Consider the following 26,406-nt stretch of genomic DNA (forward strand, 5'->3'; position numbering starts at 1 on the left):
CAAAGATGATGTGACTTACCAAAAGAAAGCACTGGCAGGTCGATAGACACACAAACAAACACAAACATACACACAAAATTCTGGCTTTCGCAGCCAACGGCTGCTTCGTCAGGAAAGAGGGAAGGAGATGGAAAGACGAAAGGATGTTGGTTTTATGGGAGAGGGTAAGGAGTCATTCCAATCCTGGGAGCGGAAAGACTTACCTTATATGTCTGCTTGTGTCTGTATATGTGTGGATGGATATGTGTGTGTGCGCGCGCGAGTGTATACCCGTCCTTTTTTCCCCCTAAGGTAAGTCTTTCCGCTCCCGGGATTGGAATGACTCCTTACCCTCTCCCTTAAAACCCACATCCTTTCGTCTTTCCCTCTCCTTCCCTCTTTCCTGACGAAGCATCCGTTGGTTGCGAAAGCTAGAATTTTGTGTGTATGTTTGTGTGTCTATCGACCTGCCAGCGCTTTCTTTTGGTAAGTCACATCATCTTTGTTTTTAGATATATTTTTCACACGTGGAATGTTTCCCTCTATTATATTCAGAACTATATAGTTATTTTGACATAATTCTTCGTTGGCCTGGACTGAAATTTTTTTTAAAAAAACCATCAGGCAACAACGAATAGGAAATAAATATCCTTCTACGTTTTGATGGTTCTGCTGCTAGACAATGTGTCACTCAATTAACTTTTATAATGAAATCTCCAACCGGAAAAACCCATAAGGAAAACACCACTGTTATTGTAGCTACTCTATAGCTCATTTTCCTCTACAGTTACACTGAAGCTCAGGAGGCAAGCAAGAAGAAGGGATCAATCTATACAATATGTATGTGGGGAATGGTAATTTGTGCAGTTTCATCACTGTCACTGATGGAACCACAGAATGAAGAAGAATTTAATGTGTAAGAAATGATATAGCAGCAATAGATATGAGCAATGCACAGCAGAAGCAAAGCTAGAGCCAGAAAAGAACTGCAAGCTTGGAGAAATCATTTCCTTGCTACAAAAATTGTTTCAATGACATTTGATTGAACACTAAGTACCTGATTTTTCACTGTAAAGCTTGACATGAAAGCAACTTGCAAACAAGTTCCTGCACATAAATTTGTAAAAAGCTAATTTCAGCTGAAAAAGTTGCAGTGGAGTTTTTCATTCATTAATGTTAATGTACGTTTTCAGTGCCCATGTACAAATAGAAAAGCATTACTTCTTTTATAAAATGCATTCACATATAAAAATAATGTTTTGAATAGTTTAGGTACTCACTCAGATGACGCCATGCTTGTTCCTGACAAACGATGAAGATCAATGGTCTGAGAAGTACCACTGAGCTGCCTTCTAGCTTGATTTTGCAGTGGTGTATCAAATTTAATATCACACACCTACAAAAAAAAGAGAAAGTGACTTTACAATAAAAATAAAAATGATCATTAACAATGTTACAACTGAAAATAAATGACTTATGGAAAATTGTCTTTTTGTACACCAGACATGAATTATTTGAGGGAAACCATTTTGTTCATCCCCATGGTACAAGAAACAAAGAAAATTTTATGTTTCCCACCCACTGCCTCAAGCTGTATTGCCAGGGTTTTCACTACATGGGAATGAAAAATTATTATAAATAAAAAGAAGCAAGTTAATGCAGATGCATTTAGGTCCACTTAAATGAAAGCCATATAAGGCACTGACAAGGAAATGTTATTGCTTGGTGGATGAATTCATTCAGAACAAACTGGAAATTTGAGCTGAATATAGTACGTTACATATTCCAAGAAATATTATTACAGTGTTTTCATTTATTTTAGTACTATAATTTATCAGTGCAAAAATCACTGTAAGACAATTCTGCAAATATGGTAAGTACCTCATTACCTCACAACTACGAGTTCCCATGGGCAAACTGAAGGCAAAAGCAAGTATCGGTAATAAAATGGAATTATTTGATTAAAAAAAAAAAAAAAAAAAAAAAAACCTCATTTTATAATGAATGACACTTAACTCTTACCTTCTTTCCATACTTTTCTTCAACATGACTTTGAATTTCAGAAAAGCAATCTTCCATCCTTTGCTGAATTGGTGCTAGAGATGGAGGAGCTCTCTGCCGATGGAGGGCAATAGCAATTTCTAAAAGCGGTACCTGATATGCTATCAAATCTTTCAACATTTTTACACTCGGGCCATCATCTGGATGACTTTCGAGGTACTCATCAGTGAAAAATGCCTGAAAACCATCAATAAATTAATTTAAATTACTGTTAAATTGGAGGCAAAACTAAATACATGATACAATGCAGTGAAATGTACTTCGAACGCTTCCAGCTTGCTTCACTTTGTTCAACAGCTAGTACTGGTAGCAGCAGAGAAAGAAAGAACTACGTATGTATCCATGGAAGACCCAGGACAGAACATTATTTGTCTATGAATACAAAAGCACGTGCTAAGTGGAAAGTTGCTGAACTTTTAGTCACATATATGACTGGCCTCCCCCACAAAACACACACACACACAATTTCAGCCATCAAAGACTCTGCTGGGGCTAGGCTGACACACCAAGATGCTTGTAGATGGTCACATGAGAATCTGAACTTACACAATTTTCCATCTTGGCTGCCCTTACACTATTATTCATTTTCTGGCAGGATTTAAATGCAACAACCATTTTATTATTGTTACATTGCACACATTACAAACACAAATGGCAATCAGTCATAGTAGTAAACACCGAAATACTGTGTAGATCTAGATATGATACATGAAACAAGAAATGTGTAATGGCAGCATGCTAGTTCAAGAAAACCTATGAAGTACAAGACAGGTACACAGTACATTTGTGAGTAGAAGGTTGCTAAAGCTTGGGATGGATCAGTAAAATAGTACTGTAAGGCTCACTGCTTGACTCTTGGCTAGGAGAGCATGATCATCAGCAAATCCCAAGCAGTTTAAACTTTTATAATATTTTGCACTTCCAATTCTTATGGTCTTTGAGTTATCTTCGTTCCATTCTCTCATTATACAATAAAGTGCAGATCTGAACAGTAATGGTGGTAGGGAGCAACCTTGTCTTAAGCCTGTTTTTACAAGGAATGGTTCAGAAATTACTCCTCAGAACTTGACTTTTGATTAAGTCTCAGTTAGAGTATGTTCTACTACTATAATTACATTTGGGTGGAGTCCTAGACTCCTTAGAATTTTTAGTACTGAAGGTCTATGGAGACAGTCCTATGTCTTTTTAAAGTGTACAAATGTTATTGCCAGATGTTTATTCCATTTCCTGTTTATATATTTAGCTTGCAGACATGGGATCATTTGAAACAAGGGCATGGTATAATGATAGACAGTTCACATGCTGGATATGGCGAAGAAAGTGTTTCTATGAAAAGATGATGACCCTAAAATGTGTGTACAAAAAACTGAGGATGTTGAGGATATCAGTCACATTCATGGAATAATAATTTATCCATACTACTCACAATGTGTGCATACTCAATAGCCACAAAATTACCGTGCCAGATTATAGAACAGACAATGGCTTCCAACCCAGAGACCTGAAAATTCACAGTTGATGGCTTGTGTTTTATTAATGGAGACAGACATAAGAGTTTAATGTACTGTTGATCAAATCCTTGGAGAAATATTTCACTCACAAAGTGGGATTCACACACAAGGTATAACAGAATTATCACAATCACTTTGTGTCAGTAGTTGCAAATCCAAGAGCAATCACTGAACCAAGGCATTAGATTGACTTAAGTTTCAGTGTGTGGCAAGAAACTATAGCTGACAAACTCAAGAGACCACGAACATCAAAAGGTGGTGTTGATCAACAACTTTTGCACGGCATATTACCCACACTAACGGAGGTTCTGAGAGTTCCGTACAAAATTAGTGCTGTATGCAGACAGTTCACCCATTACGGGAATCAAGAATTGCTACAATTTTTGCCTGTTATCTACATTGATACAGGTGAGATATCGGACCCAGGTATTCCAAGATTTTTTTGGGAATATTTTAATTTGAATAATATACAGTGGAACTTAGATTTTACATTTTTCGTGATTCTGCACCATAAATTCGTAGCCCCTGTGAAAAACCCATACCATCAAAGCAAAAAATTCCCCAATTTTACATTTCTTCTTAGTAAGATTTACCTTGATTCTAAGTTCTTACTTGATGTCTCACTCGACTTCATACCATTTTCTTCCTATTGAAATTTGATGTGAATGAACAAGTTATAAGTTTCAGAAAAGACTGATGGTTCGCACCACGGATGGTGGCGGAATTCAGGAAATACACTCCTGGAAATTGAAATAAGAACACCGTGAATTCATTGTCCCAGGAAGGGGAAACTTTATTGACACATTCCTGGGGTCAGATACATCACATGATCACACTGACAGAACCACAGGCACATAGACACAGGCAACAGAGCATGCACAATGTCGGCACTAGTACAGTGTATATCCACCTTTCGCAGCAATGCAGGCTGCTATTCTCCCATGGAGACGATCGTAGAGATGCTGGATGTAGTCCTGTGGAACGGCTTGCCATGCCATTTCCACCTGGCGCCTCAGTTGGACCAGCGTTCGTGCTGGACGTGCAGACCGCGTGAGACGACACTTCATCCAGTCCCAAACATGCTCAATGGGGGACAGATCCGGAGATCTTGCTGGCCAGGGTAGTTGACTTATACCTTCTAGAGCACGTTGGGTGGCACGGGATACATGCGGACGTGCATTGTCCTGTTGGAACAGCAAGTTCCCTTGCCGGTCTAGGAATGGTAGAACGATGGGTTCGATGACGGTTTGGATGTACCGTGCACTATTCAGTGTCCCCTCGACGATCACCAGTGGTGTACGGCCAGTGTAGGAGATCGCTCCCCACACCATGATGCCGGGTGTTGGCCCTGTGTGCCTCGGTCGTATGCAGTCCTGATTGTGGCGCTCACCTGCACGGCGCCAAACATGCATACGACCATCATTGGCACCAAGGCAGAAGCGACTCTCATCGCTGAAGACGACACGTCTCCATTCGTCCCTCCATTCACGCCTGTCGCGACACCACTGGAGGCGGGCTGCACGATGTTGGGGCGTGAGCGGAAGACGGCCTAACGGTGTGCGGGACCGTAGCCCAGCTTCATGGAGACGGTTGCGAATGGTCCTCACCGATACCCCAGGAGCAACAGTGTCCCTAATTTGCTGGGAAGTGGCGGTGCGGTCCCCTACGGCACTGCGTAGGATCCTACGGTCTTGGCGTGCACCCGTGCGTCGCTGCGGTCCGGTCCCAGGTCGACGGGCACGTGCACCTTCCGCCGACCACTGGCGACAACATCGATGTACTGTGGAGACCTCACGCCCCACGTGTTGAGCAATTCGGCGGTACGTCCACCCGGCCTCCCGCATGCCCACTATACGCCCTCGCTCAAAGTCCGTCAACTGCACATACGGTTCGCGTCCACGCTGTCGCGGCATGCTACCAGTGTTAAAGACTGCGATGGAGCTCCGTATGCCACGGCAAACTGGCTGACACTGACGGCGGCGGTGCACAAATGCTGCGCAGCTAGCGCCATTCGACGGCCAACACCGCGGTTCCTGGTGTGTCCGCTGTGCCGTGCGTGTGATCATTGCTTGTACAGCCCTCTCGCAGTGTCCGGAGCAAGTATGGTGGGTCTGACACACCGGTGTCAATGTGTTCTTTTTTCCATTTCCAGGAGTGTATTTTAGGCTGTTGTTGAGAAGGGACATGTGAGAGAGGGAATGCTGACTTAATCCATATCGGTGTTGCCAAAACAAGTTGCATCATTCAGCTTCGCTGTGCAATTATGATACAAGTACTGCTAGGTTGCAGCGGTAAAGGAAAAACAAGACAGTCAACGTGAAGTGTTGCGGACCGAGTCAACATGTGATGTAGGGGGCCCAGCCACCGCCTTTTCTTGTGCCACTTATAACTCAGTTCCATCTTTTTGCATGTATATCAACCATCAACCTCTTAAATGCAACACAGAGTCTTGAAGAATGTGCTCAGTCATAATTACAGGAACATCACTGATGAACCTTTAATTGGCTGCAACTTGTTCAAGTTGCCCAATAGCCACACCAACGCACGTAAAATGAGCTCGCCTAACGGATGTGTGGAGGGGAGGAGTGGCCCTTCAGTGATGGGATGCAGGTAGGGGTGAAAGCATTATGTGAAGTGTTGAACATATACTTTTTGTGCAAATAATGTGCTATGACAGAGATGGCAACAGTTGCATCAACTGTATATACTTCTCATGTACATACTTTGCACCGCACACACCACACAATGTAGATCATAAGGACTGGGAGCATTGAGAGAGAACATTAAGCGAAACTGTGGCACCTGTGCTTTCTTTCAAATTTACATTTTACACAGAGTAAGAAATTTACTGAGCCAACTTATAATAAATTTGTAACATCAATCAGGCAAGTAAACTCATTTTTTCACATCCCTGCTTCTCTCATCAAGCCTAAAATAACACTTTAGTGGCAGTGAGCATATGATGTGTGGCTCATAAGAAAAGCATTAAACTATAACAGCAATGGTGGCAAAGTGTACCGTTATGCAGATGTCCACATTTATGCTTATGATTCAACCATTTAGCTGCTGTGATGGTTTTGGTTTAATTCAACATGTGCATCAATTTTTGCTTTTTCCTGGATGAGCACAAAGGATGAGCTCTCAAAAACGCCAGTTTTGAACATATAATTTCTTGTCGTAGCATGTCGGAAAACAGCTCAATTATCTTGCACCCAGATACCAATTTCACTTTTTTGATGAGTTTTTACTTGCTGTTACACATCTGTGACTTTTTAAGAACTGATGAAATTCACTACCACAAATTAATGTATAAACATTGAATTGCACATTTAATTTCCTTCACTTGGACAGATTTTACACAAAGTATTGGAGAGGATTGCTATTTTTAATCAGATATGCCAATTATTACAATTGAAATTTCAAGGGAGTATGTTCCAGAAAGAATTAGACAACATGTAACTTCCTCCCAGATACGTCTTGTGAAATGACCACAATGAGAAAATTTGGTAAATTAGATCTAATACACCCGCATGCCATTCACCTAAGAAACAGGGATGAGAGGACCAGCTAGCATCCTTGCAATTGTGTGTGTGTGTGTGTGTGTGTGTGTGTGTGTGTGTGTGTGTGTGTGTGTGCGCGCGAGCAAGCGTGCACACGTGGAGAGGGGAGGGGTGGGGAGGGGGGGGGGGAGCCACGCACACATGGCGCTGTACTGGTTAGTCATGAAAAATGATGGACACTATCTGCATAATTTTCAGTTTTCAACCACTCTACACCTCAGCTGTAAGGTAAGTTGTTGCCTTTACTTCTTCTATTAAATGCAATATGCTTAGTTACTAATCAAGAAATGTAACAGAGATTATGGCTCCAGTAAGTGAAGTAACAACTAAGTTAGGCATGCTCTTTATTGGAAAATTAACCAAAAGTAGATATATTTCACACCATGTTTTGTACAAAAGCCAGTGTTATGAACATCATCACCACATGTCAGACTGTACAGCAGCTCCACTCCTGGCACTTATGCATATTTAAAAAATAAATAAATAAATAAATTTTCAGTTAATGTTTATAAATTTACAATTAATGATTAGGAATCTCGTGTTGCTTGCTGACAGCGTACCACAAAAACGTCAACCATAATTTTTAATTCAGAATTTAAAATTCACTGAAACAAGCGTATAATGATGAATAGTAAGATACACAAGTGATATGTTAGATTACAAGAAACTAACCTTTTCATAGTTGACGATTCCACCCATTACTTTTGCATCTACAATGCCCATAATCTTCATAGTTAATGGATTTAAATGCAAGGTGCTATCAGCTCTGTGAGCAACAATCAGATCTTTCAATGATTTGTTTGTGGCCTCCATTGTTTCAATAGCATTTTGTAATGGGCTCACATAATACACCTCTGCAGAAATAACAGGAAACCATTGCAGAATACCAGGAAATGGATAAGATGTGACAAGAACTGTTCTTTCAAGCCATAAGTTGGCAAATTCATTGTCAAGATCACCACTAGCTCCATCGCGTCTGTAGAAAGGTCTGCTGAACCTAAATTTCTGTACATCATTTACCCTGAAAATGAAATGTAAAGGGAATGAAGTGAGAAAACTAACCAATGGTTATTACAAACAGAAAGTCATAATGTACATTATTAATGATTTTCAGAAAAACAACTAAATTTGAATAACGGTGCCAGGAATGACAAAGGCCACCATATTGAGGTAGTGTTAAGCAATAGATAGTTATAAAAACAAGGTGCTGCTTAACACTTCCCTGTACACAACAGTAAGTAGCTGCCTTTTCTTACATCACATTTTTTATACAAAAAAGTATTTTCCATTGGGGTACCAATTATGAGATTTGAAAGCACAGTAGCATCTAGTAATAATGTCATATAAGTGTGACAACAAGAATTTTTTGAATGCCATGTAGCTACTTTCCATTTTGTGAGCTGGTTGTCATACAGTTTGATCAGTTTGCTGAAATAGTTTGTTAATTATCAACATTTAAAGATTTTTTTTGTGTGCACAGAAAAATGAATATGACCAGAGAACATTTCCAGGCTATGCTATTTTACGATTTTAAATCATCCTTAATACCTACACAATGTGAAGATCACCTTAAAATGCATCTGGCAAAGGACCCCTATCTAAGGCAACAATTTCTAGTTGGTACAATGAATTCAAAAGAGAATGACTTTTACTTAGTGATGAATTTCGTGAAGGTCACCCACTGATGAAAATATTGCAGCTGTTTGAGCATAGGTTGAAGAATATTGACGAACATCTTATGAATTTACTCAGGCAACACTGAGCTTTTGTATGAGTCAAATCCAAAATATTTGACATCAACAGTAAGATGTTAGAAAATTTTGTTGTCTATAGTGCAAAAAAACTCTGGAAAATTTTCAAGGTGTCACTTCAGATTTGCTTCAGAATATCATTATTTGTGGCAAATCTTTGATTTATTGTCATGACCCTGAAAGGTCAATTGGCTCAACAGATCTTTCAAACAGCACCTATTGCTGCAAAAGTCTTACAGATTATTGGTATTGGTAAGAAGATGGTAACTAGATTTTTTTCCTAGAATGGGCCATATTGCTACTACAGCACTAGAAAACAGTTCTACTGTTGCTGCAGATTGGTAAACAAATGACTATGTTATTTTATCCATGTTTGATCTTGTGAATTAGGCAGCCATTAATGACAAACAAATGTCTGTTGACTACAAATTTTTAAAAAATATGTAGAAAACACACGAAAGAAACAATAGAAACTCCAAGTTGGAGTAACAATGAACCTAGGGACAAGATCGATTGCTACTAACTATGACACATTAAGCTGCAGACAAGTACAATTAAAAACGCACTTACATATTAGCTTTTAGCCATAGTCTGTCAGAAAAAGAAAGGGAAACACACAAGAACTAATCCTTGTCTAATTTTCAGTGTCACCCCTGTAGTGCCCGAGACACCATCTCAATTCCTAACTTAGGCAGAAATACAGTGTCACCCTTAAAGTGCCCGAGACATACAGTCTGGATCATCACATCAGTTCCTAACATAGACAGAAATAATCAATGAAATTCACGAATTGTACAGCTCAGATACATTATTCTGCATTACAGCAAGCTCCCGATTATCCATGTTAATCAAGGCCTGAGATTACACGGATAATTGAAAAACATAAATAATCCAAAATACAGTTGTTTTTACCAGAAACTGCTACACATCACATTTGAATTGACTAGGTGTATTGTCCAGTGAAAAAACAGCCTTTTTCCCTTTCTTTCTTTCTTTTTCCCCTATTTGACAGCAACAAGTGACTTCAATTTGTTTCCACTCACTGAATTTCACAGAAATTGCTTTAACATGCTTACATTTGCTAGCATGTTCTTCAGTCTGAGAGGCTTAAGGTCACATGGGCACACCCTAACAATACAACCCAACCAGCATTGTAAATCTGGTCTAGGAGACAACTACCAGCATTGTAAATCTGGTCTGGGAGACAACTACTATATTCAAAGTAACCAAAGAACTGATCATAAAAATCATCAGCTGTGTCTTCATTAGCACAAACTTTCTCGCTCTTAACAGCAGCTTCTCATATCTTGTAGAAATGTTAAAACTGAGTCAGCAAATCTGATGAAGCATCTCTCCGAATTTTTCTATTAACAATGGACCTGATGCGGTGATGGCTGTCAACTTGGGTTGCAAAATTTATCAGCTTTTCTTCATTTATTTTTAAGTCTCTTACTGTATGCCTATCCCATAACCCAGAGAATTAATGCAGAGTCGCCATTTTCTAACTTATCTATACTTTTCAATTTATTTTTGAACATTAGAACACCACATTTGTGTTTATCTGTAATCTTCCTAACACATGTAAACTGCCTGTATCACCAGCAATAACAAGAAGAGTGAAATACATTAACAAACAATTTCAATGACCCACTGAACAAATTACAGTATTATCGAGATCTTTCAGCAACTAGAAAACTACCAATAAGAAAACCTAAATCATTTTATTTTACTATCAACTGCCAATGAGTTGGAAACTACCAATTTTTAGCTCTTAGCAAAAAGGCTAGGCAAATATACAGACAGGAAATTGTCCAAGAGTAGAGCCCCACATTTACCTGAAGGTGAAATGCGAAACACCAAGAAAATATTTCAGGAGTGTCAGATGAAGCGATTAGGATCCACATTATCTTCTGGTGATAAAAGATGTGTCACATCCATAATAGTGTATTCTCAATGAAAATATTCATTTTAATTATTACAGAATAATTCAAGCTGTGTTCTTTTATTTTTTTCAAAAATCACTGAACTATTCATGAATAAGCTACAAACTGGATAACTCGCACCTCAACAATTGTGAGTTTCTGTAGTTATGGAAGAACTGTATGCACTTAATGATTACATCACTGTTTTGTCAACAGATAATGTAAGTGGCTGAAAGACATACATCTCCTATGTATAATAAGAAATAAGCTGCATTTTTAGAACTCTACCTACATCTGGGAAAAAGCAACTTCATACTGCCTTGTACAAAGAGGAAAACAAATAGTTTGTTAAGTGACTGTGTAAAATTATTTTCAATTCACAGGTAGAACTCTATGCTACCAGTTAGAAGACATAATTATAATCAAAAAAAGGTGTCATTTACAAATATTTATAGATTCTGTTTATGATTTTCCTCAACTGCCCTACACCAAAAAAAGAAATTTTTTTGTTTCAACATCTCTGTCCATATTTTCTACATAATATTTTGCTTATGAGCATTAATTGCCTTTTTTATGATAAATTAATGGTACAGAGTCATGTGCAAAAATCAAACTGTTCAGCCATTAAACAAGCATCACCAAAAGAGAAAAATGGAGTCAAGTGCAGTCGCAAATTATAGCGTGATTTCAAAATTAAAAGACTGACTGGTGTTTTTTTAAACAGCTCTCTATTTCAATAATCAAGTAACTATTTTACTATGTACCTTCTCTGTTCTTTCAGCAGTCAGTTTGTCTGTGTACAGAAACAATCTATCTTGCTGCTATCTTTTTGCTGTTCAACAGTCAGTCATGCCTTTTTCTTAAACCAATCTCATCATTCCCAAAACACTATACGTCAATACCTACACTCCTACCACAAAAATTTCACCTACATAGCCAAACAATAGTTGCACATATATTTCTTCCTGTCTGGTTTCCCCTTTTGTATTGCTCCTCAAGTTCTCACATTAAAATGTTCCCTTCTCTTGCTGTAATCAATTTTTCCACTAATATCTGTTTACTTTACAGACTGATCAATCCCTTACCCTCAGCCACCTTGTCCTTGACAAAGATGACCATACCTTTCAGTTACACATAACTATCTTGGCAAACACTAGCTTTACTTCTCACTTGTCTTTCTTATTCCATATCTTCACGTCACTTGGTGATGTACTTACACATTTGGCTAGGTAGAACTGTTTCTGGTAATAACTTTACTACTTTTTTTCTCATCTTACAATGAAAGCATCTTTGTTCTCAACTGTTTCACCAAATGCCTCATCCTTATTTTACATGTGTTGGTCTTCACCTTAGCTTAGAAGCTTAGAACTGAGCCACACTTTTCAGTAAAAAAAAAAAAAAAAAAAAAAAAAAAAAAAAAAAAAAAAAAAAAAAATTCGACATCTCTCCCTTCTTTCTCACTTTCTTCTGTGTTTTTGAAGCCAACCTCAATGGCTTGCAAAAAGGCAGATTTGATACCATTTTCATTTTCTGTTTACAAAGTTAGAAAGTATTTCTTAACTATTCACAGACAACAATCTTCCATAATTTGACATACTATATATTTGTTGGATGAAGAAGATTACTTCAGTATAAAACAGATTTTTCTTTTTATACATATACTAGCTTAGTGCCCACTGCTTTGCTCGCGTAGATTGTATGGCCTGCAGAGATGTTTTTGTTTTTATTTAATCATATTTTTATGTTGTTTAGAAATTAAGACCACATAGGCATAGTCTTTTCTGACTGCACGAGCTTTAAAAATACTGTAGTAATTCTTTATTTTTCAAATAAAGGCTTTCACCCACTACTTCACCTTCATGGGGTTAAATTTCCAAAATTGCTTTAACACGCAATTTTGAAAAATTCCTTCTTAAATGACACCTACAGTATAAGATCCAAAGCTTCTGTAAATTTCTACTTTCTATCCTTAGGGGTTTGGGCTGCACAATGAGGAGTCAGTCAGTCAGTACATCACATTTTATATACAGAGAAGAGTGGTCTGCAGCTCAGTGGCTCTTCTGTTTTGAGATTGATGACCTATTCTCACACGTGTTATGAAGAAACATTAATACTATACAACAAAAGCAAGCAACTAACAGAGATAAATTTAATGTCAATCTCATTTTAAATACTTAATGAGAGTAACAAACATACCTGAAATACCGCATTATTTGATCACTGATTGCCTTGCCTGAAAACCTTTTCCGACGGTCATCCATCACTGGTTCCACTTTATTTATCTGAATATCTGAAGATTGATATTAAGGATTTATCAGTAAAGGCACATTCCTGTAACTTATAAGATTACATGTCATCTCACTGTGTGTTATTTGTCTGTTCTTACTTCTTCTCAATTCTAACATATGCCTGGAGATGAACATAATGGCCTACATGGGTTTGAAATGTCAACAAACAAACCATCAGCTATAATTTCATTTTTACATGTGTCTGTAGACTAGAAAATTTTTGTAAAGTATAATATGGTCCGTAGTAGGCTGTAATATTCTTTATTAATTAGCTGTTCACACAATTAAAAAATAATATTACAACCTACTATGGACTACATTTTCCTTTACAAAACATCAGCTACTTTCACATCTATACTTTGGTGTACACTGGTATTTAAGCCCATCCTATCACATACACAGGTTGTGTGTCAGTGCAACTCTCTGCCTACTTTTGAAATTTGGAGTAATTCTTTACAGGTTTTGTACAGTTCTTCTCTCAACTAAAATTGTTGAACATTTCTGTAATGCTCTCAGACTAACTAGATAACTCTAAATTCAATTGAAAAGGACTTCTTTGAATTTTCTCTTTCATGTCCATTATCACATACTTTAGTAAGCTTCTCATATAAAGTGAAGATTTGTCACAGATTTAGCTATAAAAACAAATTGCAGATGTTCCAAAGCAAGGCTTTATTTTCTGATATAGTTTGCTGCTTATCATCAAGTGGCAACAGACTATGACCAGAGAAGTTTTGTTACTGATGAGCAACTTTGAAACAGATATTATGGAAGAAGAGTGTGTTTCAAAAACAGAGTAACTGTCTTCTTTGACCGAGCAATTGTGACACAGTTGTATATAAAATCATATCATTGAATCATGAGATGTAGATAACCTAATTCCACCCGCCACCTTTTCAAATGCATTTCTGCCAATAAAGGAAATGTGCCATACATCGAGCACCAAAATGGTTAAAATTAACACGGGGACTTAGCATGTGTCAAATTATTATTATACATAGAATGAATATGGATGTTTTTCTCTCTTATTTGAGCTAAGCCAGGAACAGCTTCACTCACTCACTTTCTCACAAAATACTCTCAGCACAACACAGAAAATGGAAAACAGTCTTCATTAAGGGGACTGTGGCTGATACTCATTACATTAAGGTTTTATAATGGCGGTTAGCAAGCATACAGTTTTATATAATCTCTTCAGATGTCTAGTGGTGCAAGATCTGAATAACTGAAAAACAAAGAAAAAGCATGCAGATATTGTGCAATACTGGGATTTTAGCAAGTTACAATGACAAACTTTGGTTTTCATACTGTCACATCTGGGATTTTGATTTTCATGACAGAATATAGCTTTTTTTTTTTCTTTTTATTGCTAACCTATGGTTCACCTCTTACTAGGACTATCACATGTCAGTGGAATGGGAAACAAAACCTCTCACACCTCCTCATGTGATCACAACTGCAATTAGAACAACCTTAGAGCAATTTCTTAATAATACTAAACGATAGCTGCTGTACATTTATAAGAATTAAACAACATGGTTTCACATGACAGCAAGAAAAATTATATGCAAGGATACATTGATGTGGAGATTCAGTGATATCATCACTTGGTGCAGAAAGGCGATTCATGAGTTCCGCATTAGGTAACTGATTGATTGTACGACTAGAAAAATCACTTAACCTTTCATATTCCTTTCCTCTATATACAAATACCTGTAGGATGGAACACAAAATTAGTACCTCTTCCAAATGTCCTAGTAAGAATTATAACGAAACAGTAATAATTTTTACTGTGTTCTACGATATTTACCCCTGCGAGGTGCAAAACACTTACCTTATTTTGCAAGAAGGCAGGAAATCCCCGGCCATAGTATGCCACTCTAAAATATTCAGGTTCTGGTCTAATCTGCTTCATAATACTGTCGTAAAACTGTGACATACGCTGGTGTATACAACTTAGTTGTAAGTAATCGTATGTCTCTTCTTCGTACAAACTAATCAACTCTTTACATATACTCAATGCACTTTCCCACATCTACAAAGAAATCAAAAACTTTTAAAAGGACCTTTATAGTTTTATTACAGCATATAATTTTTCATTCAGTCTACACTAAACCACATGAAGCTTTAACTACTGATTATGTTTCACAACTTAATTAGATGTCTTGTACCAAATGCCCATATCTAATCAAAACAGAAACACCTTGTGCTTGATGACATCAAGGGCTGCTGTAAGCACAGTTAACACTACAGAAGTTAAAGAAGAAGCAGGGAAAAAAAAAAAAAATTACAAGTTGTGAACAACAAAGTGACCAATAATTACAGCTTTGTTAACAAAAGACACAGATACAGAGACACAGTTCTAAAGTAAAGAGGAACATGCGGGTAAGCAGTGGGGAGAAGAAAATCCAAAATCTAACAATGGAAACTCCAGGTAGAAATATCAACAATTTAGGAAAAGACAGATTGCTACTTACCATAAAGAAGACGCGCTAAGTTACAGACAGGCACAATTATAAGACACTGACAAAGATTTCAGCCACAGCCTCCATCAGCAAAAGAGCAACGTGCACCACTCATAAACACAAGCAAGCACAACTCGTGCACATATGACTGACAGCTCCAGTATCTCGGGCCCACGATGTTGCAGCTGGCAGTCATGTGTGCATGGGATGTGCATTCCTGTGTGTCTGAATGGTGTGTGTTTAACTGATGGAGGCTGTGGCTGAAAGCTTTATGTAAGTGTCTTTTGATTGTGCCTGTCTACAACTTTACTCGTCTTCTTTGCAGTAAGTAGGGATCAGTCTTCTCCTATATTGTTGACAATCTAGAATTTGTTACACAATAAATGCGTATTGAAACATTAGATATCCTGTCTTGAAGGCTGAATGCTCTGTCACAAACAGAAACAATGAATTCTCAGAAAAAAATAATGGGAATGAGTGTACGGCATCGTTGGCCGGGAGTCCCCTATTCGGGGAAGTTTGGCCACCAAGTGGAAGTCTTATTTCATTTGACGCCACATTCGGTGACTTGCATGCCAGTGATGAGAATGAAATGATGATGAGGACAATACAACACTCAGTTCCTGAATAGAGAAAATCTCGACCCTGGCTGGGAATTTAATCCGAGCCCGCTTGCATGGGAGGGGAGCATGTTACCACCCAGCTAAGCAGGTGGACTTGAATTCTCAGAGTTAAAGGAAACACAGAGGTGGAAGTGGAACTACATTAAGTGTTGTGTAAGTAATCTGAAAGCTAACTCTTACATAAATATTCATACAAAGACAACATTATAGAGAGAAAATTCTCCTAAACCTGTTGTAGAAAGATAAATGAAAGTGACTAGTTAGATTCAGATACATGTTTCAATTGATAGTCACTGTTATACTAATATAAGACACACATTAAAAATACAAGACTAGAGGGATGACCAGAAAAAAGTATCTTGAGGGATGAAATCCCATTATGGGCTTTTGCACAACCCAGTGTAAGGAAGAGGACTACTGAATTCTCAGTATGTTCAGAACCCTATATTGGGCATTTCCTAGCATAATGTTGTGGTCATTTATTGATAATAATCATATTAATATAGAAAGTGAAGCAGAGTTTTTATTTATTTTTCCCTGTTACTTGTTGCAGCCTGGTGCAACACTCTGTGTCTTTGTGATAGGTAAGTAGGTGTTCTGCTCTGCATCATATTGAGCTACAAATCTTATATTTATACTTCTCATTTAGGTTTACACAAAAATATCTATATGCAGAAAGTACAAACCTTGCCCTTATCAAAATAATGAATGATGTCATAGTAAAGGGCTTCCTTAAGTTCACGGTGTGTCTGACAAGTGGGATGGCGCAGACTGCGAAGCAACGGTGGCAGTGGCTCAGCTGACCATTTCAACAACTTACTGTGAAGCTTCAATGTAAATGCAGCCTCTGTATAGTTATCACATTCTAAATGCAGTTCGCACAATTTATTTACATAACGAATATACATTTCCTTCCTATTAATCTCACTGTAGAAATCCTGCAAAATACAAACATTCATGTTAAATATGATTAATTGCAATCTGTTCCCTATAGTTTAAGGTTATTCTATATTTCATTGAGCACATTCTCATCTTTCCCAGAAATGTAGTGAGACCATAACATGTACACTATGTGATCAAAAGCATCCGGACACCCCCACAAAATGGTTCAAATGGCTCTGAGCACTATGCGACTTAACTTCTGAGGTCATCAGTCCCCTAGAACTTAGAACTACTTAAACCTAACTAACCTAAGGACATCACACACATCCATGCCCGAGGCAGGATTCGAACCTGCGACCGTAGCGGTCCCTCGGCTCCAGACTGTAGCGCCTAGAACCGCACGGCCACACCGGCCGCCCCCCCCCCCCCCCCCAACCCTTACAAATATGTGTTCTTCATATTAGGTGTATTGCGCTGACACCTACTGCCAGATACTCCATATCAGCGACCTCAGTAGTCGTGACACATCGTGAGAGAGCAGAATGGTGCGCTCCACGTAACTCATGGACTTCAAGCTTTGTCAGGTGATTGGGTGTCACTTTTGTCATACATTCGTACGTGAGATTTCCACACTGCTAAACATCCCTAGGTCCACTGTTTCTGGTGTGACAGTCAAGTAGAAATGTGAAGGGACACATACAGAACAAAAGCGGACAGCCCGACCTCGTCTGTTCACTGACACAGACTGCCTACAATTGATGAGGGTCATAGTGTAATAGGTACACATCTATCCAGACCATCACACAAGAATTCCAAACTGCATCAGGATCCACTGCAAGTACTACAACAGTTAGGCGGGAGGTGAGAAAACTTGGATTTCGTGGTCGAGTGGCTGCTCATAAGCCGCACATCACACCGGTAAATGCCAAACGATACCTCTCTTGGTGTAACGAGTGTAAACATTGGACGATTAAACAGTGGAAAAATGTTGTGCGGAGTGACAAATCATGGTACACAATGTGGCAATCCGATGGCAGGGTGTGGGTATGGCAAACACCCGGTGGATGTCATCTGCCAGCGTCTGTAGTGTCAACAGTAAAATTCGGAGGCGGTGGTGTTACGGTGTGGTTGTGTTTTTCATGGAGGGGGCTTGCACCCCTTGTTGTTTTGTGTGGCACTATCACACCACGGGCCTACATTGATGTTTTAAGCACATTCTTGCTTTCCACTGTTGAAGAGCAATTCGAGGATGGTGGCTGCATCTTTCAGCACGATTAAGCACCTGTTCGTAATGCACGGCCTGTGGCAGAGTGGTTACACGACAATAACATCCCTGTAGTGGACTGTCCTGCACAGAGTCCTGACCTGAATCCTAAAGAACACCTCTGGGATGTTTTGGAACGCCGACTACATGCCAGGCCTTACCGACTGACATTCGTACCTCTCCTCAGTGCAGTACTCCAAGAAGAATGGGCTGCCATTCCCCAAGAAAGCTTCCCACACCTGACTGAACGTATGCCTGCGAGACTGGAAACTGTCGTCAAGGATAACGGTGGGCCAACACCGTATTTAATTCCAGCATTACCGATGAAGAGCACCATGAATTTTTAAGTCATTTTCAGCCAGGTGTCCAGATACTTTTGATTAGTGTTTTTCAAATAAAAAGTACAGAAGTGATAATAAAACATAGTTTTTTATTTTATTTTTTTATTTTCCTGTAGTATGGGTCCACAGCTTCTATAAATTTTTTAAAGAATTTCCTCCCACTTTCAGCTGTTTGAATTTTATTTTGTGATTGCAATTTTGGCATTAACCCATTTTCAGCCATCTACGAGCAGTAAAAACCTAACCACAAAGTTCACAACTCTTGAAGAATAAACAGGTACGTATGGAAACAGACAATGTCATTGTTTTCACACAAGGCCAGTTGGTGTAACACTTATTTCAGTGTTAAGTTGATGCACTGTTGTCATTTTAACCAACACACGTTACTCGTCTGAAACTTGGCCGTGGACTGACTGTCTCAGCATGAAAAATTGGGCCCTTATATATCATCACAATAATAGGTACGGAAACTACAAATTGTTTAAAGTTAAATTTACAGAAATTACAATTAAAACTTAACTCATTAAATTCACTGAAGACGTCGAAACTTTCCTTCCTTTTATCAGTTTCTCCTGCTATGAGGACTAAGCCAAATTATTTCTTTAAATGATGAAATTAACAGATATCATTACACAGACAATACTTTGGGCAAAAATATTAATTACTTTTGAATTAATTAAGGGCTGGCTTTGCTAACATGTTTTCAAACAGAGACAAATAGATCCTTTAGGAATGCTAGTGTTTCATGTCCCAAACGTTTACAATTAGTACAGAATTTATATTTGTTTATACATCAACAATATAATTTAAGTTATGAAACAATTACTGATAACAAAAGATACTAACTAGGAATAGTCAAAATAAATTATAAAATCACTTACATACATAAAACTAAGCACAAAATTAGATCTGGTGTTATATTCTTTAAAACTGGGGGCCAACCTTTGCAGATTATATTCACGTATGTTAATGGTACTTAATTCAAAATTGAAAAAGTTAATTTTAAGGGAGCACATGGCAAAACAAGAGGGGAAGTAAAAATATCCCAGCTCACTTCGTCACATCTGGGATTAACAGTAGGTAAAACCAGATTTGTAGTTTTTCAACATTCATATATGGTGTACTTCCAACATTTTGACATATTGGTTAATATTATGCAGAAATAACAATGTATAAGGGTTTAACCAAAAGCAAGGTTCCCAATGAGCTGCAGCCTCGAGGGAAAGTGCTAGGCTAAATCCGACAACAGTGCCAAGCGCAGTGGTTGCCCCACTCTCGAGCCCGCCCGTCCACAATTTGCTACGTTGTTCACTGTTGGCTTGGCAGCCATGAGAGATGGAAGTGTTGATCGCTGCTCCTGCCAAGTGCAAGGTTTGAGCAGTAATCTGGTTTCTCCACACAAGGAAGTTATCGCCCATGGAGATTCATTGGCAACTGACAGATTTATGGTGAAGAGTGCATGTCCATTCAGCACGTCCGCAAATGGTGCAGGGGTTTTGCTGATGGTTGCACGGAAGTTCACGATGAAGAATGGAGTGGAAGACTGCCAGTTTTGGATGAGATTATCCAGAAGATCAACAGTGAGCCTCTCAAAGATCAGAGGGTCACTGTCTGTGAAATTATTGAATGCATTTCTGAAGCTTCCAATGGCACAACTGAAAGAACTTTAACAGAAACGTTGGGTGTTCGCAAGGTGTGTGCTCGCTGGGTCCCCCAGATGCTGACTGACGGACACAAGGAGCAACGCCCTGACTGTGCTCGCAAGTTTCTTCAACTATGTGAGGGGGGAGGCAACAAGGAGAAGTTGTTGGACTCTATCACCACAGGAGATGAAACATGGGTGTTTCATTACACCATCCCCCCCAACAAAAAAAAAAGAGGGTTATGGCGACTGTGTTTAGGGATCGGAAGGGTGTACTCCTCATCGATTTCATGCAACCTGGGACGACAATAAACTCAGATAGATATTGTGAAACTTTGACCCAACTCCGGCGAGCAATCCAGAATCACCAGAGAGGACGTCTGACGGAGGGAGTAGTGCTTCTTCATGACAACACTCGACCCCCCGTTTCTCATGAAACTCAGGAGCTTTTGAAGAAATTTGGGTGGACTATTATGCCCCATCTCCCGTACAGCCTGGACTTAGCCCCCAGCGATTATAACCTCTTCCCCAAGCTAAAGGAACACTTAGGTGGCAAACGCTTCAAGAGCTGAGCAGAGGTCACACGCTTCCTCAACGGGTTGGCAGAAGACTACTTCGACTTAGGAAGACAAAAGCTGGAGCACTGTCTTCAAAAGTGTGTTGAAAAAAGAAAAAAAAGGAGACTATATTGAAAAATAGACAAAAGTAAGCTTTTCAACAATGTATAAATTAATAATAATAAACAATGTTTTCTATTTGTAAAAAATACGGGAAACTTACTTTTGATACAACCCTCGTAATATGCACAATTGCACATCAAAGAATAACTAGTCAGTGATACTACTCAATATTACATTTCATGTGCTGTAAACTGTCCACATTATGTTGTATTATGTTTTGTGGATGCTTGAAAACGGCTTAATGCCAAAACAGCAATTGAAAAATAAAATTCTAAAAGCTGAAAGCAAGATGAAATCCTTCAAATAACACAGTTTTTTATTCCTAATTCATTACTTAAGCCTATTTATTCATTATCATTACTGTTATAAACTGAAACAACATTGCAGTTTCCCTTCGGAAAGACCCTTAGCTGCCATTTCTACAGAACAGTATAACAGAGAAATAAGGCTCTAAATGTGAAAATAAGGTTGTCTTTGTAATCTACAGTATGACACTACCAATGGTGTGCATAATTTAAACATTAGTATTCTTTGAAAGACAAATGTCTGGAGATATATTTAATACTTGTAAGGTCATTAACATGCTTAATTAAATCTCAGACTGATATTCCAAACATGCACGTGTGCCTCCCCCTCCCCCACATACATATATTCACACACACACACACACACACACACACACACACACAGTAGCCAAGGGCCAAACGGACCACCCAACTCCACATGATGCAGCACACAACAATGTAGCTGACTTTCCTACTTGTTTCACAATCTGTTAACTGAAGGTTACTCCTCAAGACCATCTTTCCTCAATTTCTCAAGTAGGAGACAACCTAGAATGCATCCTTTGCACCAACAATTCCACTTGGACTCTATACACTTTTTTACTTTTCTACTATGTTGTCCTGTCCTGTTCTCTTTCACCTGCATCTTCCTTTCCTTCACTACATGTCCACCACCTTATCCCTGTACTATTTCTTATGTGTTTAATCTAGCGGACATGTACCTCGCCTCCTGCATACGTGCCCCCTCTCACTTCCTGTACACAATCTTCTCCATGCCCCCCCCCCCCCCCCCACAAACCCCCTTTCTCTCTACTGTCCCTTCTTCCTCCCCCTGCCCCCCCTTTCCAACTATCTGACACTGTAACCATGCAACTCTAACCCACCTCAGGCCTAGATTAAAATTTATGTAATTGGGTTGTAGCTCCCCCCTCCCAAATGTTACATTGTCATAAAATTACAAACATCTTCAGGGGATTAAATGTAGTACTGTCAAAAAAAAAAAAAAAAAAAAAAAAAAAAAAAAAAAAAAAAAAAAAAAACCACACAAACTATTCCTAGCTTTCATAACTATTAGATTCTTTCTTAGGGAGGAAAGGTGGATAGATTGGGAGAAGGTTATAAAGGAGGGCATGTCAAACATACTCCACAATGAGAGGGGGACACCCAACAAACTGATGGTTCCCTTTCATCCTAAAGTCTGAGTAACCCACCCTTCCTTTTTAACCTTACCATTTTTTGACTTTGAAAAAGCTAATTGTTCTGAAACCTAGTACCAGTTTTTTTTTCCACTTTTAAATGAGTCATCTTGTGAAAAATGATTTCACTTCCAGAAGGCAGTCAATTTCTCTCTTTGTAATTTTATCATTTTCACAATATAGTTACCATCTTATTTATTGTGTTGACAGCAGTTATTGAAATAATACTATTAACAGATACTAATAGAAATTTTCTGCTTTGCTTCAGGTGCAAAAGTAATATGGACTACCATAGGCAAAATCAATCAAAGCAAACTAAGCAAAATTCTTTATTTCAGTGTTTGGGAGAACTAATGTTCATACAGAGTTAACAAGATGAAGTTAAATCCTACAGCAACATCTACAGGTAATTTTACTGATTGCTGTGTAACTCCTTGGACATGCACAAGATTAAAACAAAAACACATTCTCTTCCTGGCATTAACAGATGTTACGATACATACCAGTAAATTCACAGTACAACTCATTCGGTTTTCCTTGTTTTCATCTGTTATAATACACCTGTATTCCAGCAACCGCTCCATCAGCCGAGCCACAGTATCTACAAATTTTGTACCCTGCAAAGAGTGTAACAAATACCATGTTGATATGCTGTTAATAATTTCAAACAAATAGTTAAGAAGACATTTTCTGCTGTGTTGACTGAAAAATACCCATAATCTATTAACCTAGTCACAGATGATTGTGCTCATAAACCTCTCTAGGTGTTTTACAATAAACATATTAACTATGTGTATGTTTTAATAATACACCATGTAAACTAATGGCAATGCAACCACTCACCTATAGCAGATCAATATGTAGAATTCTGTAACATACAACAGAAAAAAGCACTCACACTAGCTTCTGAGCACTAGCTTTTTTCCCCCCAACAATAGTACACACATCCATACATCGAACCAGACATACATCTAAAAGCACACTCCCATGGACACAGCAATACTAATTATTTATACTTGATTATTGAAAGCAGTTGCCTGAGCTGATGGAGGTGGAGGGGGCGAGGGTGGGGGGGAGACAAGGAAGGAGTAGCCGGAAAGAGGCAGGTCTTTTGACAGATGACCTCACGGTCACACAACAAGACGAAAAAAGTTACAGAGGGTACAACAAAAAGAGATTTAGGAAGACGGTGAGGTGGGGGTGGAGGGTGGCACTGCAGAGGGTGCAGACCTGAGAGGGAGGAGCTGAGGAGAGGGGGAAGAGGAGAGGAAAAAACGAGAGAAAGGTGTAGCTGAAGAGGGAAATGGAAGGGAGAGGGGTTAAAAAAGGAGAATGCCTATACAGTGGGGGGATGTGAGGAAGAGTAGTGGCAGAAGTAGCTGCACGATCTTGATGGACAAGGAGAGAGAAGGGAAAAGGCAACGTGAGGCTATGGGAACAGGTTAGCAGAGGACTAGACCATGGGAATTGCAAGAGTGCAGGATGTGTTGAACAGACAGTTCCCATCTTGTACGAGGTCTATTCAAAAAAACTCCGGAACATCGACCACGAAATTTTTCTACTCTTACCTTTTACTTAGTGTACAGGGTCTCCTTAGAAATACTCTCTTCCACAATTTATACATCGCTCCCAACTCCATTTCGACTACCGGAAGCAGTCTTGGTGTGCCTCTTTCTGGATCGCGTGAAGCGCCGTGTGTGAATTTTCTTTTATCTCATCTATCACTGCAAGCCTTCATCCTTTCAACACGTTTTTCAACTTCGGAAATAAAAAAAAAGTCCACATGGGCCAGGTCTGGAGAGTACGGAGGATGAGGCAGCACAGTGATTTCGTTTTTTGTGCAATAGTCATGCACCAACAGGAGTGAATGTGCAGGTGCGTCTTTGTGATGCAAGACCCATCAATTGTCTCACCACATTTCAGGCCATTTCCTTCTCACATTTTCTAACAGGTGTCCCAAGATGTCCCAATAGTACCATTGATTAACAGTTTATCCCTATGGCATGAAGTCATAATGAACTAATCCTCAAAGTCAAAAGAAAACTATCAGCAGGGCTCTGACATTTGACCTGACGTGACAAGCTTATTTTGGTCTTAGAGAAGCTTTTCTGAGCCACTGTGAAGGTTGAACCTTGGTTTCAACATCATAACCGTAGACCCACATTTCATCACCAGTTACGATTCTCTTAAGGTATATCTTGTTCTCATTTATGCGATCCAATAGCTCTTGTCAGATTGCGAGGTGAAGATCTTTATGGTCTTCACTCGTGAGCCATGGGACAAACCGGACAGGAACATGATGCGTTCCAAGATCCTGTGTCAGGATTTCAGACATGATCCAACTGAAATGTTATATTCTTCTGTGATCTCTCAGGCAGCCAGTCTTTGATTAGCATGCACAATTTCTCTGATGTTCCCGACATGAGCATCGTCAGTAGACATCGAAGGGTGTCTTGAACGAGGGTCATCTTTAACTTCCATCCGGCCATTTTTAAACTGTGTGATCCACTCGTAACACCGAGTACGGCTTAAGCACTCATCACCGTAGGCTTTCTTCATCATTGGGTGTGCCTCTGTAAAGCTTTTCTCGAGTTTCATACAAAATTTTATGCAGCCACGTTGCTCCTCTAAATCTGCCATCTCGAAATTAGCGAACTGTGTGACATGACATTCTACTCGATACAGCACTGAACAATAACTAACAGACATACACGTTGAAACTTCCGACAGTTACACATTATACACAGGCATGTGCAGGGATGCCAACTGCATTTTTTGCCGACACACCACTGATGCGAAATTGTGAATGTTCCGGAATTTTTTGCACAGACCTGTGTATACTGTGCTGAAAGCGAGTATCCAAATGGCCTGTGTACTGAAGCAGCTATTGAAGATATTTATGTTGCGGTGTGCAGCATGTTCTGCAACTGGTGGTCAAGTTTGCAGTTTGCCGCAGCTCGGTGGTGGCCATTAACTCACGTATACAGATGGTTACTCGTCATGCCCATGTAGTATGTTGTACAGTAATTGAAGCACAGCTGATACATAACATGGCTGCTGTCACATACTGCCTTGCCTTCTATTGGATAGGAAATGCATGTGACTGGACTTCAGGAGGAGATGGTGGGTGGGTGTACGGAACAGGTCTTGCACCTAGACGGACACAAGTGGAGGACCCATGGGGAATAGGATTGGGACGGAAAAGGACTGCACAAGGATATTCTGAAGGTTGCGTGGGCACGAGTGTGTGATTTTAGGTAGTATATCCCTCACCTTAGGGCACGACGTAAGGTGGTCGAAGCCCTGGTGGATGGAATGGTTGAGCTTCTCAAGACCAGGGTGATACTGAGGGATCAGAGGAGTGCTGAGCATTGGCTGGTTAACAGGTTTATCAGCATCAGAGGAGCAGATGACACAAGAGAATTGCTTATGGGTGGGCTGGATAGGATTGCATCTGTTAGTAAAGTTTCTGGTAAGGCTATTGGCATATTTCAACAACTCCTCCATTCTTCTGCAGATGTGGCATCCAAGGATGAGGAGGCTGTAAGGAAGAGTTGAGAAGGACGAGATGATGTGGATTTTGGAGCAGGTGTTGAAGTTATGGTAGAAAGAGCAAGGTTCATCCTTGCCATGTGGAAAGACCATGAAAAATCGTCAATTAATCTGAACCAGACAACAGGTTTTAGATTATGACTGCATAGGAAGGATTCCACCAGATGGCCCATAAGTAAGTTGGCACAGGATGGTGCTATGCAAATACCCATGGCAGTACTACAGATATGTTTAGAGATTTGGCCTACGAAAGTGGAATAACTGTGGGACAGGATGTGGTTGGCTAGGAGGATTAGGAGAGAAGTGGTGGGTTCGGTACCAGGAGGACATCGGGAAAGGTAGTGTTCCACGGTCGCTAGGCCACGGGAACGGTGTCGTCAGTGTACGAGGATGTCCCATTTGGAG

At 39.4% G+C, this 26,406-nt stretch overlaps 1 protein-coding gene across 1 annotated transcript in view; it reads right to left on the bottom strand.

Annotated features, from left to right (window-relative positions):
* LOC126253699 (dedicator of cytokinesis protein 1) overlaps window positions 1-26,406 on the bottom strand; it is a 443,179-nt gene that overhangs the window by 128,011 nt on the left and 288,762 nt on the right. The window contains exons 23-30 of the mRNA XM_049955225.1: window positions 22,953-23,066; window positions 16,847-17,098; window positions 14,907-15,107; window positions 14,650-14,785; window positions 12,981-13,074; window positions 7,784-8,132; window positions 2,002-2,217; window positions 1,260-1,375 (exon numbers count right to left, since the gene is read on the bottom strand). Of these exons, the coding sequence (XP_049811182.1) occupies window positions 1,260-1,375; window positions 2,002-2,217; window positions 7,784-8,132; window positions 12,981-13,074; window positions 14,650-14,785; window positions 14,907-15,107; window positions 16,847-17,098; window positions 22,953-23,066 (1,478 nt within the window). The remainder of the gene's footprint in view (window positions 1-1,259; window positions 1,376-2,001; window positions 2,218-7,783; window positions 8,133-12,980; window positions 13,075-14,649; window positions 14,786-14,906; window positions 15,108-16,846; window positions 17,099-22,952; window positions 23,067-26,406) is intronic.

This window comes from Schistocerca nitens, chromosome 4 (assembly GCF_023898315.1).
Source record: "Schistocerca nitens isolate TAMUIC-IGC-003100 chromosome 4, iqSchNite1.1, whole genome shotgun sequence".
NCBI classification, from domain to species: Eukaryota; Metazoa; Arthropoda; class Insecta; order Orthoptera; family Acrididae; genus Schistocerca; species Schistocerca nitens.